This window comes from Coloeus monedula, assembly GCF_965178545.1.
Source record: "Coloeus monedula genome assembly, chromosome: 4".
In the NCBI taxonomy this organism is placed as follows: Eukaryota; Metazoa; Chordata; class Aves; order Passeriformes; family Corvidae; genus Coloeus; species Coloeus monedula.
The window spans coordinates 20909753-20924399 of NC_138784.1; the positions used below are offsets into that span (position 1 = coordinate 20909753).

Here is a 14647-nt window from a genome sequence, read left to right on the forward strand (position 1 = left end):
AGGAGTATAGTACTGACAGATCCCTTGAAGTTAGTCACTCCCAATTTCTCGCCTTTTTTCTTAAAACCCGCACTCCTAGGGGTAGAAGAACTCAACTTTCATTATTTTAATACCCAATTTAACAGTACCTCTATCACTGCCCATTAGAGAAGGAAGTCTCAAGACATGTTCTCGGAGCTCAAAAATCAAGCTAAAATTAGTCCTAACCAAGTCAGAAGGGGGTAGCAATACAAATATCAACTTAAAGCACAGACAGTAGTGGATACAGGGAGCAGATTGCCCATGCTCCTCCCTGCCTTACCTCACAGTGCTGGATCTCAGCCTTGGCTGCCTCTCAGGGTCGGTGAAGAAGCTCCAGCCCCTTGCCCAGGTTATTCCAGTTATCCCATCCTGACTGAGCGCCACTTATGCTGCAGCTGCCCCACATCAGTAATCAGACTGGTGTTACACTACACCAGCAGTCTTGCAGTGATCCCTGCCAAGAGAACTTAGTGCCACCCTCTGTTTAATGACCTGGCCACTGGGAAAGGAAAGTTGTGTGTTCAAAGCTACACAGGGAAGCTTTCAGTAGGGATGGATACTTTCTGGAATTGTTATGGGTTACTACTTCCCATGACACATACACATCCTTCTGTTTACTTATTACTAAATGCTCCTATGCGTGGCTCTAAAACTAAGTACATCTGTGAAATCCAGCTGCAGCTTGTTTTCATGACTGTTGTCATTAAGTTTGCCTTCATCAGGAGACCCCACACTGTTACCAGATGAAGAACTTTTGACAACACTGTGGTGCCACTAATCAACATTTAGTGAGAATCTGGGTAAAATCTCCAAGAATAAGGATTTTAGTTGTACTTCCTGATACCAAAAATAAAAGGCGAGATGTTTTTTAACCCTTGCCATGAGCTAGTTCAGGGTTTCCTGAAGGAGGACACTTTCAAAAGCACAAGTATAAGCTCAGTGCTTAATATTCATAGATGAGATGACTTAGGAAGTTACAGGAAGTTACAGCCACGGATTCCCAAAGCAAAGGCAAAGGCAACCATCAGCTTTACTGGCCAAGGGCCTGTCTACTTCTCAGCTAAAGACAGTGCTTCCCCATCTTCTCCTTCACATCTGTCAGGGTCTTCCTTCCAAGCTCATGGAAGAAAAGTGTCCCAGAGCAGGTCCCTGCCAGCACACAGCTCCAGAAGGCAGCTGGCCCTGGAGAAGCCCCTGGTGTCCATCATTCAACACTTCTCCTCCAACCCTAAAATTTGGTGTGACACTTGCAGCACAGTCTGGCTACAAAACGTGAAGCAAGACAAACCAAAAACATGTGACAGTGTGTGGCATTGCACAAGCACCTGTGAAGAGGCCATTCTTCTCTTTAAATCCACATTGGTTTAGTAGAAGTCCTGCTCTTGTGGCCCTAGGAAGAGGAGGGATAAGACCAAGGATGGAGATTTGGAGCACTGTAATGATATGATCATAGCTGTGCGTATGTTCAGTATAATGAAAAAACAATCTTGGTAGGGGCAAGCCTGGCCTGTTCACCTATTGCTGTGGACGCTTCCAATGCACCCCCTGGCCAAAGTGACTGTTTTATTCCCCTGATTTGGAAACAACCCAAACCACCGCTGAGCCAATACCTTCCCAGGGGACAAAGAGAGAACAGTCACATAGGACTTTCTGTGGAATGAAGTTCCTAAACAGAAACAGAGCCCAGTTACCTCTGCTGACTCTGAAAGTGCCAGGTTTCATTTAGTACAGCCTCTTACTCCCATCCCATCCTTCCATGGAGCAGTAATTTACCCCCATGGAGCAGTAACTTACTCTGGGAGCAGAAGTATTCAGTGCAAATCAATTTTTTTTTTTTTTTTTTTTTTTTTTTTTTTTTTGCTTTTGAGCTAGACCCCCACCCACTGATGGCTTTACCTTGTACTGAAGTCCTGCTCTGTATCTGAGAAAGTCCCATCAGGGAAGAAAAAATAGAACAGTCCTCTCAGAGAATGGGTTGAGCAAATTTGTAATGTATTCCAATGTTTGCCACTTAAAATATCTGATGATCTGCTACTTGTAAATCCATCGGAAAAAGAACTTCAGAGAAGATTAATGTGTTCACAAATTCATGTGGAAAATCGGCAATTGAAACTGAAGGCAATCCTTTTTGTATATGGAAATTCTTATTTCTGGTATTTTTAATTATGAATTTAACCACAGAAAAGCCAGTCTTTGAGGGGGAACAATGTGGGGTTTTTTCTTCACTTTTTTTTCCTTTCAGAATGAACTTTGTTGTTTAAAAAAGTTACCTCAATTTCAATAGGCTTTTATCACTACAGACAAATAAGTATTTCTACCAAGTGTAACACATGGGTCAACCCAAAGTGCTCAGCTTTGCTTTTTCAGTTTTGATTAGAAACCTGGAAGATTTCTCTTTTCTTGGCCTCAACTTCTGCTCAGTACATTTTTGATGTGTCCAGTGAATCAAAAAAGAAACACAATTTCATGATGACTGTTCTGTCTTCCTGATTTTAAGCATGATATATTACTCATGTGTGCTATTCTGTTTCAGATGAAGGTATTTATTCAAGTTTTGGCTGCCTAGCTGTCATCTTCTACAACACAAATAAACAGTACATGGCTGCACCAAGGAGTACCTCAGTGTACAACAGATCCCATTAAAATGAAGTTGGTGTAAAGACCCTGCTGGTGGGTTTGTGCTGTCTCTACAGCCACCCTCAAGCCTGCCACGGGGACAGAGGTGGCAAATGGAATTTCAAGTGCAAAACAATTGGGTTTGACAAGCAAAAAGTAAATGTCTGCCACATCCCAATATACAAACAGAGCAGCTAGGGTGGAAGCAAAGTGTATTCAGTTTTAACAATCTGCTTATTGGTGAGGATGACTGAGCTGCTATCACTTTACAGCACATCAAAGTGTGAGTCTGGCCCTACAGACATCTCTCCACAGGACAGGTGAAGAAGAACTGCAGGAGCTGTACTGCCAGCAGTGGCATAGAGCACTCCATGAGGAACAGATTCATGCAGTCAGGAGAGGATTCGCAAGGAGAGAAGAGACAAGAGCCAGGGATCAGAAAAGCTTAGAAGCCTGCTGAGGTCTGGTGTTCAGATGGATCTTCCTGAGTAAACATAAGAAAAAAGTGGAAACAATCAAGTAGGTTTTGGGCATAAAGCCAGCAGACATAAAGAGCTGAGTATATTGAGGAGATTCCTCAGGGAAAAAACCTTCAAGCCACATAGGAAAATCAACAGTTGTCACTGTAGCCACATACTTGTATGCACTGGGACCTGAACAGAAAACTAGAGTTTGGATCTTTGAGCAAAAAACCAAATGTGAGAGCGTGCAGTACTCTGTCAACTGCATGAGCAGCCCTGAAGGATGCTTGAGTAGGACAAACATTACTGTTTCCACAAAACACATTGGAATTCTCTTAAACTTGGTGTCTCAGAGGATGGAATTCTGTGCCATGAGCACTTCACAGCCCTTAGCCTTGTGCCTTCCCCTACCTGGAGGGGGCTCCCCTACCTTCAGTCCATCCTGGCTCCCATAATGGGGGCTTACCCCTTCCATCTGGGCTGTGTTTGGACACTAATTCCTTTCCTGGTTGGTGTGCCCCGTGGGTGAGTACAGGTTCCATCTGCCATGATGCTTGTTGAGCCAGAAGTCCTAGACCTCATGATATAGAGGTGCAGACCCAGGCTAGAGCACACCAGAGCTCCTTTGGGCTCTTGCACAACAAACTGTGATAGGGGCTAAAGTCTGGCAAGTTTCACCCCAGCACAGGAGTAGGACATGGGCAGGATGTGAACCTGGGAGCGCATACCAGGGAGGGTCTCAAGAGTGGCTGAACAATCCTGCCAGAGTAACAAAATTTTTTTTCAGTTCTTAAACCAAGGAGAGGATGAACCTTCCCAGGTCAACATGGACACCTCCTCTACAGAAAGGCATCCTGTGTGCTCATGGCACCTCAAGATCTCTCCTTTCTTTAGGCATCCCCTCAGTTCCCTGTGTCTCACTCTGGATCTTGCATCCATGCTTGCTTCCCTGGTAGAAAGGGTTTATTTTCAATTCTTTCATATTTGCAGCTCACTCAGCCCTCTTCCTCTCCCCTTCACGTCCCAGAGTAGTTTTACAGACTGTCTAGACAAGAGGCAAAATCCTCAAAGCCAGTGCTGGAGGCGCCGTCCCTTAAACCACTCCCAAATCCGAGCTGGGAGGAGAGGGTTGAGCTGTGCTCTCTGCCTGCATTCTCATTCACGAGTGCCCCAGAGAGATTCCAGGAGTCTGAGCAGCTCCCAGCCTCAGCAAGGAGCAGAGAGTTTACAGACATGCAACACGTGGCCATCAGCACCAGCAGCTGCACAAGGTGCGGACCCCCTCCGTGAGATCAACAATTGCAGTGCCATATCTGCTCCTGGGAACAGCCTGATCCCATTCTGTGGTTTGTCAGTTTTCTCTTTTCCTACTTCATGCAGTTGCATGAGGCCATAACAGCCAGAGCAGCCATCCTCATATCTCCTCTTGTGATGCCCCTCTGAGACAAACCCACTGCATTTCCACAGGCCAGCAACAAGTTGGTGACACAAACCTGGGGACACGACTGGGTATCTCCCTGCCCAAGGAGCCCACTCACAGAGAGTCTGAGCTAACTCCTGTAGCATCTCACAGTTGATGTTATTAGGCAGTGAAGGAGTAAAAGAAGAAAAAATTCTCTCAGGCTCTTCCTGTTTGTTCCTATTCACCTGCATATCACATATTTTCCCTGTCTATGCTGTGGATGAGCACAAAGTCTGTGTCTCTGGGGCACCATAGCTATGGCTCAAGTGGAAAAGGGGGGAGGTTATCTCAGCTGTGCATGTACGTAAGACTTACACCTCTGTGCAGCTCTTGGAACGGAGTTAGAACTGCCCACAGACTGCTCTGGCTTACACCAGGAATTCACTAACAGCCCTGAGGAGCTGTTCTTGTACCATTAAATCCCACCCATTCACCTCCCCACTACAATGCCAGATGTAAAACTGATAAAAGAGCACCTATGCCAGGTCTCTTGTCAAGCCTTGGTGCTGGAGGAGACTGAAAATTAGCACAGAAAGCATTGGCTTTGTTGGGATGGAAAACCAAGTGAGTTTGGGAAACCAACCAACCCCTCAGAGGCCCTCAGGATCACAGGGTAAAACCATGATTCAGATGGTCTAGTTGCAGTATCTGTTTTGGGGCAAGAACAATCACATCCAAAGAACTGGATATTTCTCTCTTTCCTATACTAGTTCCCCCAAAACTTTCTCTTTAGAGCTGATAGCACTTTAGTTAGTAGACAGCAATGCATTTAATGAGATAATATCAACAGCCTCCTTAATTCGCTTACAGACATGCACATCACTGACATATGGACATTTTTCAGGACTGTATCACAGTGGTCAGTTCACAGATTTAGGCTTGCTCTGCTGTTGTTGGTATGAGTGTCCTTTTATCCTAATGAATCAAATATGTCCTGTAACTCATAATTATTTTTCCTTCTTACCAATAACACACAACCTTTCATTTCCCAGTAAATTCAATTTATGAATGGAAAATATGCAGGCCACAACTTCTTAGAGTGTTCTAAAGAAGTCACTGTTTTCAGGCACAACTATTACATGAAAACAAAAAGCCACAGAACCAATACAACAGTGTATTTGCTCGGGAGCACAGAGAACACAGCTGTGTGTGTTGCAACACAACCATCCTGAATTTCAAGGATTTTGTGCTTTTCAAACAACATTCATGACATCTGGGAAATATTTCTGCAAGAATAAAAAGGCACACAATGTCCTGAAAGGTAAATGGCTCCTTGTTTCCCCAAAAGCTTTCCAAATCACTCAGCATAAGTTACAGAGTCCCTTTGGTGTAAAAAAAAGTGGTGTCGTTTTTATGCTGTTCTGTAGGTACCCTCTACCCACTCTGTAGAAGTACTGCAGATGGGAGCTGATAGAATCTGTTATATCAGATTTGTTGAGGTGGACAAGAGCTGTAAGGTGCCCCCAGCAGAAATACCTCATGCAACATGCACCGTCAGTCACATGGCTCACATGCAGGGTATATTTGCCTTACAAGTTATAAGGCAAATTATTTGGTTATAAGTCAATCTCACGTCACAGCCCAACTCACTCCTACCTGTTACTAAAGCAGTTATGATGAAGTATTTCCCTCTCAAGTTGGAAAAATGCATTTTTCCCACCCTTGTGTGAGTTAAAGATAGAGGTTTTCATTTTAAAAAGCTACTTCTGCTCCAAGACTTTAAGGGATTTTAAGCCCAGAAAAGAAATGCAGGCTGCTTTCTCCTGCAACAGCAATGAAATAGAACCACAAACACAATCTCAAAGACCTCAAGAAAATGTTGCTGCAATACAAAATTGTAAAGACCTGAAGGAAAATATTTACCTCAAATGTGCGCAGGACTTTAGCCAATGCCCCAACTTCTTCTTTCAGAGAGAAAATCAAAGAAATCACACCATTTTTATTGGGGGAGTCTTCAATGTACCTAGATTCCTGAAAGGAAAGAAAAAACACACAAATAAAAATGATTAACATTCACCCTAGTGAGTTTTGCCTTTCTCCATTCCCCTTTTGCACAGCACCAGCAATGCAAAGAGGGTATAAAATAGCTCTAAGTGGGAATCAGGGCAACCACTGCTGCCAGAAGCAGAGCAGATCTCAGGTTGCTCTGATTTATGATGGTAGAGATACAAATCCCTTCCCTCAAACTAGAGCCCTTGTGAGAGCAAGGTAGTCAAAAAGGACATGCAAATAGCCTAATATTGTCTTTGCCTTGCTTCACCTCTCAGGGATGACTGGAAATATTACTCCACTTTGGTTTCAGCTATAGTGCAAATTCCTTCCCTCAGGCTTCCTTTTCATCAACACTCAGGGTTAAGCAGAGCAATGTAGATGAGCTCTGTGCAGAGGTGCAGACCATGATCTGTGTTTCCCTTCAGTTCTTCTTGTACCTTCCAGGCATCCCCAGGAGAGAAGTAGTATTCACAGGAAGGATATGGAAGGTGATTTTAAAACAAAATAACAACATCAAGCAAAGAAAATAAAAAGGGGGGGGGGGGGGGGGGGGGGAAGAAAAATGTTGGAGCAAACATTTAGATCTTCCCTAAATCCCACCATGAGTAGACTCAGGGCAAAATGTGGTTTTGTTTGTTTGTTCCCTTTCTCTCATTGATTTTCTGCTCTGCAAATTCCAGTACTCCCAAAGGTTTATTTTCATTATCTTCATGGTTCTCATTACTAGAATGTCTTTGCATGTCTCTACATGTGTTTCTTTTCACAGAAGCCCTGTTAAGCAGGGAAGAACTATTTCGCCACTTCAGAAACAGGAAACTGAGCCCTGGAGTGGAAGCAGATCTTAAAAGCAATCTGGGTACTTGGCATGTGTAGTGGTTTGGTCCAAAATACTCATTACTGTTTATCTGCTGTGAGATAAGAATTAGGAGAAATGCAAAGCAGGCACCAAACTTGAAAGAATATAAAGAAGTTTATTAACAACTCTAAAAGAGGGAAGAAAAAAAAATTATACCACCTTCAGAACTCCCCCCACCTTCCTCCCTTCTCCCACTGACAATGTGAAAAAACAACCCTTAAGATGTTCAGTCTGTTTACCACTTCCATAATAACCTTGTTCAGTCCATTTAGAAAGAGAAGTCTCTTCTTGCTCATGCTATGAAAACATCATCACAACGAGACAGTCGCCCACTTCCAAATATCGTTCAGTCCATTTAGGAAGAGGAGTCTCTCTGCCTGCGTGTGAGTCCCTTCCCCCGACTTGCAGCTTTTCCTGCAACTGCTTTCGAGGGTCCACTCTTGAAGTTTTTTGGGGTACAATTTTAAGGTTGAGACGTTCAGAAACAAAAACAGAGGCCCTTCTCCTTCCCTGGGAGCAAAGGGTCTTCATCATCTTCATCGTCAGGACTATCTCTGGGAGCATTTCTAGGTACTGAGGTTTTCTCCTTTCCCGTTTGGAGCAAAAGTCCTCATCTGGTTCATCTCTCCCTGTCCAAACTTCTCATGAAATTACAGCTGTGTCAGCATCTGCCTATCTCGGCGCAGGTGCTTTTGCTTACGAGTTGAACACTCCACCCCCCATATCTTCATGAGATTACAACAGGATACTCTGATATATCATAGCTTCACAACAGAATTTCAGCTTTAAGCATCTCCTCTCTCTCTTCCCTCAGGGTTTCAGCTCTTCACAGCAGTAAAAGGGTTAATCTCACCTCGGCCTTGCAGCTTTGCAGCTGGAATGTTGAATTTTTCTTATCGCAGTGGAGAGGGGGGAGAGCCGAGCCGCTCCGGCTGCCCACGGCAAGGCAGTGGGGGGGGTTCCACGGCTGGAACAGGCCCATCAGCTCCAGGATGGCCGTGGCCCGGCCTGGCCTGGCCCAAGCAGGGCCTGGCCGGGCCCGCTGGCCCCCACACGGGGCCCGCAGCCACCTGTGCCAGCGCCGGAAACGAGAGAGGGCTTGGGGGGGAGTTTGCCTATTCTTAAATGTGGATCACAGAGGTGTTCACAACTTTAAGTGGCTTAGAGAATTGTCCATATTCAAACTGGGCAGCTGATAGGTTCTATCAGTTCCCAGAGGAAACTGTAAGCACCCCTTAGCAAGGACATCCCTTCCGGGACTATGCTTGCTAACCTATGACAGCATGGCAGGTAAATGCTGCTGAGATTTCAAGAATCACTTAATTTTTCTGATATCAGAGTAAATTTGCTGCACAACCATCACAAACTTTTGGAGGTCACATTAGTGTCATATTTGCTTGTTTGTTTTATTTTTTGACCATCTACTGGCCTCAGACAAATTGCCTGTGGTTGGTATTTCAAGGATCACACAGACATCTGCAACACAGATGGGTCCTGGTGTAACAAGTGCTGGGCTAAAGCTATGTTCAAGGTACCCATTCAAAAATTCTTTATAAACATCTGTATTTTCATTCAGAGTCTGTCCTCATTATGGCTACTGCTGAATTGAACATATAAATCAGATTTTAAAGAGTCCCAGTTCCCAAATATTGTCCTCAGTAAAGACAGCCTTTGTAGAAGACAAATTAATGATCTAATCCAGCTGCCCTGAAGCCATAAAGTTCTTGGTGGGCCTACATGTTCTGAGGCAGGGCTATGAAGAGCTGCCTTCTTTTGTAAAGTAAATAATTGCTGATGCTTTGAGTTGTCTCCAAGGCTGCTGCTAACAGACTGGCCACACATTTTTCTATCTGGCTTTGTTTCCAGAGGCTGTAGTGTTTTCCAAATGACTTCCAGCTTTATGAGGGACCTCTAGTGGGAGCTGTAGTAGAAGTGCTGGCTTTATGTACCAGAAGGAAGATGGCCACCTGTTCACTTGTGACACTTCCTGCAGCATCTCTGTGTCTCCTGAGTCCTCATCCAGCCAGGGAGTCAGCCCAGCTCTTACATGGGGAGGACCAAGAGGAAAAGCAGCTGGAAGTGATGTGTCAGCTGGCTAATGAAACCCATTTACACCTCAGCAACCACAAGGGAAAACAATGACAGGAGTCTGGCAAAAGTCGAAACAAATGTCTGTACTACTGAAATTTTATGATAGTGTGACCAAAACTGTCATCTCAAATACTGTCCATGCATTGCTTTTTCCTTCTGTTTTCACCCACCACAGCCAAAACTGATCTTAAGGACAGAACTGGCTCCACCGCTGTCTGTCCAATGGATTGAGATTTCGGTTTTCACTGTCTGCAATGAAACTGCTCTAAAAGGCATGCAGTTATATATTTTAAATATTCTTGCCAAGTCATGCCGTGAGGACCAACTTATATGACAGATTGACTTGAATGTGTGTGACAAATGAAGAATTTGTGGTTTGGATACTTGCAGGGGATATAATGCAAAGTTGAAGTCCTGCAAGGTAATTCTGATAATAATAATTGATCCCTTCGTACAACGAGATTACATGGAAAAGCCTTAAAAAAACTTTTCCAAACTCATTGGTCTCTAGCCTTGATTTGTTGAGATCAGCTGCTTTCAATCTGTCCACAGTCATTTTCCCACTCTTGCAAATTGATTTATACTGGTGCTTAAGAGAAAGACACATTGCAGTAGGGAGCAGGCACTAATGCCATAAACAGCCTCGTAATTGCTTAACTTCTTGCACACCTGCATATGCACTCAGTTCGCTGGAAGGTCTTTTAACAACCATCAGTTCACACCTGAGAGGTGATGTCACATCTCTGAGAGGTGACATCTTTAATTGCAAAGGGGGAGAAGACTAAAATTACTGCTTTCCTGATACCCAGTTCTTATCAGTATATATGGGGGCAGCGTGCATCAATACAGTACACTGCAGGCAAACCTCAACACATGCACTGGAGGTGATACACAGCAGCACAAACACAACATTATTGTTGAGCTTTTTCTACTACTTATGCATACTTTTAACTGTTAAAACAGCTTTCCCATTCTCAATTTCCCATTCATTTTGGACTTTAACTTCTCATTCCTCAACATACATGAAGGAATTGCAGCTTTGGGGTAGTTTGACTCTTGTGTTACTATTGTGATTATGATTCAGAGTTGAAGAAATCATTTCATTGAAAATAAAATTGTGTGTTGAAATTTTGTCTCTATGATATGTATATGTGATTTATAAATATATTGTGCAATGAATTCAGCTCTATTTTTCTTCCAGCTCTGGTTTTTTTCTAGGAAGTAAAATAAGAACCAGTTGATGAGCATGAAAAGCCATTCCTGGACCTAATACAATCTCAAAGAAAGTCATATGTAGATGCAAGAATAGGCTTACCTGAGCACAAATCTACATTTTTAGTTAACCACTTTGCACATACATTGATATTGCCTTTCTGACACAGGTGACAGTATTAGGAGTCAATAACATAATCCTGTCAGCCTTCTAATCTGTTGCTGAGACATTTAGCTAAAGCCCTTCAGAGTGAATTCCAACACTGTTAAAGCCAGAGAAAGTTTTCCTTGCAATTTCAGGGACATAAAATTTTCACCTCTGTGTTGTAAAGTTCAAACTTACTAGATATGCAAAATAGTAGGGGAAAAAAAGGGAAAAAGAATTTCAAATTAAAAGATTTCTAAGTTACTTGTGAAAATAGAACTAGCTTCCAAGTCAGATTTCTTAAGGCATTTAAATGCTGATCACCACAGTTATCATTGGAACCAAGCAATTACACAAGTATGATAAGCAGCAAGGTGAGCCCCTAGAGAAATGTTGTGGGAGTTCAACTGCAGCACACAAAGCAGTAGGAATAGAGGCTTCCTTGGCATCTCTGCTCTTAAAAAAATAGAAGCCCCTATTTTTTGCACATCTCATGCAGCTTGTCTCTGGCTTCAGCAGCATTGCATAGGACACATAAGTGCAGAATTCGGTCCTAATAATTAACCATGCTGGCCTTAGGTTACATCACTTGCCCCTGCAGTGACATCAGTGCCTGTATTCAGAAGGCACGAACTTCAGACTTTCCTGTATTTCCCAAAGCAGAGTTCAAAGTCAATCAGTAAACATTAAAAAAGAGGACATCAGAGTCCCAAAATTTAACAAAAAGCCCCGCCAGAAAAGAATATAACTTCATCTGTTTTCCTTTAACAAAACAAGACAGATTTCTTTCATCACACACATTTAAGACCTTTAATAAGCTCCTGATTATTTCTCTTTGCCATGTATGCAAGGATACTGTTGCAATGTTTCTTTGCATTCTCACTGCACTCTTGTGAGCACAGTTAACAGCAGACAAGTACGGGGTCTGCCAAAAGTGTTCAGGTACTGAAAAGCATCAAGACAGGCCACCTTGATTCTTCCCTTCTTGGGTCACACTGCATCTCAGAGAGTGGAGGACAAGAACAGGAGCCCAGGAGCGAGGCAGGACACCCCTCCAACTCTGCAAAAAGCAGGCACAGATCCCATCACTTACCTGGAAAGGGTCACCACTCATTTTGCAGTGCTGTGAGTCCATGTTGCAGAGGCAGCAATGCCCACACAGGGAGGCCCTTTCACTACAGCAGGTAAAGCCTTCTGACCTAACTGCCGTGGCCAGAGATCTGTGCAAAGGTATTTTAAGTGGAGCAAGCGAGGCAAAGCCATCCCCTTCCCCAGCTCCCTCCCCTGGACGGCATGCCAAAGGGGCGTTCTCCCTGCATGCCCACCACACCCACCCCTGGCACACGAACCAGCCGCTCCACGTCGGCCATCCCCTACAAGTCCCACGCCTGCGTGGAGAGACTCTCCAGCAGATTGTTTCTATCTGCACTCAACGTGGATAAGCAGCATGCTCTGAATTAACAGCATTCCTGCTCCTGATCAACATCAGCTGTTTTCATTTCTTCACATCAACACATCGTTTCCAGTTCAGCCTCCTGCCCATTTCTTCCCGCTGCAGCTGCGTGCTCAGCCTCAGGTGGGATTCCCTTCGGGGTCACTCCCCTTGAACAGACATCAGACGTTCTCCAGGATCTGCTCTTTGGATGTCAAACGCCAGGCATGGAAGGCTCTGGCGAAGCACAGCTGAGGGTTTTGTCCTTTAGCAGGGCCTCTGGGTCTGCTTCCAAAGAGGTCAGAGAGCAGGAGACATTGCTCCACTCACCAGACATTGGAGAGACACGCAGTGCGAGGGAAGCATGAAACAGGAGTTTCACACACTGGGATATGAGCCAGAACATGGGGAAAGGGAAGAAGGTAAAGGAAGGAAAGGAGCAGACAAGAGTAGGTCAGAGCTCTAGGGCAGGAGGATGTAGAACTGCAGATGTTGTGTGTGTGCCTGCCTATAGTGTCAGCCATGGAAAGCACAAGGGGAAGAGGGTGGGGCACATAAATGATTTCAGGGAAGGTTAGTAAAGTACTGATACGAAAGAGCCCAGATTTGGTTTAATAAGAGTCACGAAATGGGGTAAGAGAAATTGGAAAGCTGTAGCCTGATATCAGAGGGCAGGTGAAAAAATGAAGCAACTAGGCAAGTATCTCTCTTGCTCTTTGGGAAGATGAAGTCTTAGACAAAATTGTGTCAAGGCAGGTGATCTTGCTATATTTTCCTGATGAAGACAAATTGTCTTTACAGTTCTTTTATCCTTGAAGGAAGCTCTACTACACACACCCGTGGAAACTCAGATTGGTGAACACTAGCAAAGACTTACTGTGAATTGTTCATACATGTAAAATCCAGTAGCCTTACAGTGGGGAAACTGAGTGGAGCCATTTTCATGGTTCTCAGTCCAAATCCATGTTGAACCCCATGACTGTGGAGCCAGCATCCATCCCACTGAAATGATCAACTATATAACATGCACCTGAAGTAACTCAGAGTTTTGGGTGCAAATACGTACATTTTTCAGAAGAGCTGCTTCTTTGTGCATCCTGAAACTGCATGTAGGGATAGAAAGTTAATTTCTGAAGTGATCAGCAAGCCTGTGGTATGGGCTGGCAGGTCAAGATAGACAGCCAAATGTGATGCACACTAAATACACTGGACCCTGCTGACATGGCAGTAGGACAGGGCAAGGAAAGATGGAGCGGTAGGGGAAAATATCCCCGGTAATTGCCAGCAGCATATAAACTACTGTTTAACTACTCAGCCAGTAACTTCATTAAAGTAGCCAGTATTTTGTATCCTGTGTTTGTGCAGCACAAGGCATAGCCCTATCCATGATAGGGACACTGAAGGCCACCTTGGAAAAAAATAACAGTGAGATGAGGATGGTGACAACACTGATTATAGTCCCTGTGCAGGACAAGACAGACTCCAGCAACTAGTCTTGTTTACTTTCCCCACCCACCATGCCTTGTCACCTGGTGTATTTTCCAGTGAGATAAACTATTCTTTCATCTGTTTGTGCCTTCCTCTTTCTTTCCTTATCCCTTCTCTTTTCACTAAACTTTTATCTCTCTCTTTTACTTCTTTGTGGCTTTTACATGCTCTTTGTTTTTCTCTTTTTCTATCCCTTTTCTTATGTATGTTCACTCTCGCTAACGGTAATGGCAAGACAAAGTAAAATATCAAATACCCAAAATAATGCTCATGCCAAATCACTGTAATTATGTATTTTGCCTCCTCCTACCCCCTGCTTTTTTTTTTTTTTGTATTTATTTTGCAAGTTTCTCTCTTACCCTCATTGTTATACAACCATAATAATATTGCCAGTGTATTGCCACCAGTTCACTCAGTCTGCACTGTCAGAGGTTGCCTGGTAGCAAAAGGCACTGGCTGAAGAAAGCAAAGCTCCATCTTGCCAGGAGGAATTCCAAAATTCTCCTGTTTTGGAGCAAAGTGGTGTGTGGGGGTGTGTGAGTGTGTGTGTGCTCAGTGACGTTACTCTAGGAATATGCAATTGCATCAGTGTCTGTTACCTTGGGCCATTTCGGAGTCCAGATTGCTGGAGCTTCCCTGTCCTCTTTGAAGTACTAGTTCAGCATACCAAGCATCAGTTCATCCCCCTGCAGTGACACTGCCAACCAGGTTTTCCCACTTGGGTTTCAAGTTTCCTCATGTGCCTGATTCTCCAGCCCATGTGAGCACCTGAGCTTTAAGCCTGTTTGTCCTGCTCTGGGCTTTTGCTGCAGCGCTGTTCAGCCCCTCTCCTTTCAACCATATGCAGATATGCACTGATGTCCCACCTTGC

General features: G+C 44.1%; 1 protein-coding gene across 1 annotated transcript in view; it reads right to left on the reverse strand.

Moving 5' to 3' along the window:
- The window catches only part of PAH (phenylalanine hydroxylase), a gene marked incomplete at its 3' end in the record, with an annotated part of 34322 nt that extends 22316 nt beyond the window's left edge, over positions 1-12006 (reverse strand). Inside the window, exons 1-2 of the mRNA XM_082279575.1 lie at positions 11950-12006; positions 6424-6531 (exon numbers count right to left, since the gene is read on the reverse strand). Coding sequence (XP_082135701.1) covers positions 6424-6531; positions 11950-11991 — 150 coding nt within the window. The 5' untranslated portion in view covers positions 11992-12006. The remainder of the gene's footprint in view (positions 1-6423; positions 6532-11949) is intronic.
- Between the last annotated feature and the right edge of the window lie 2641 nt (positions 12007-14647).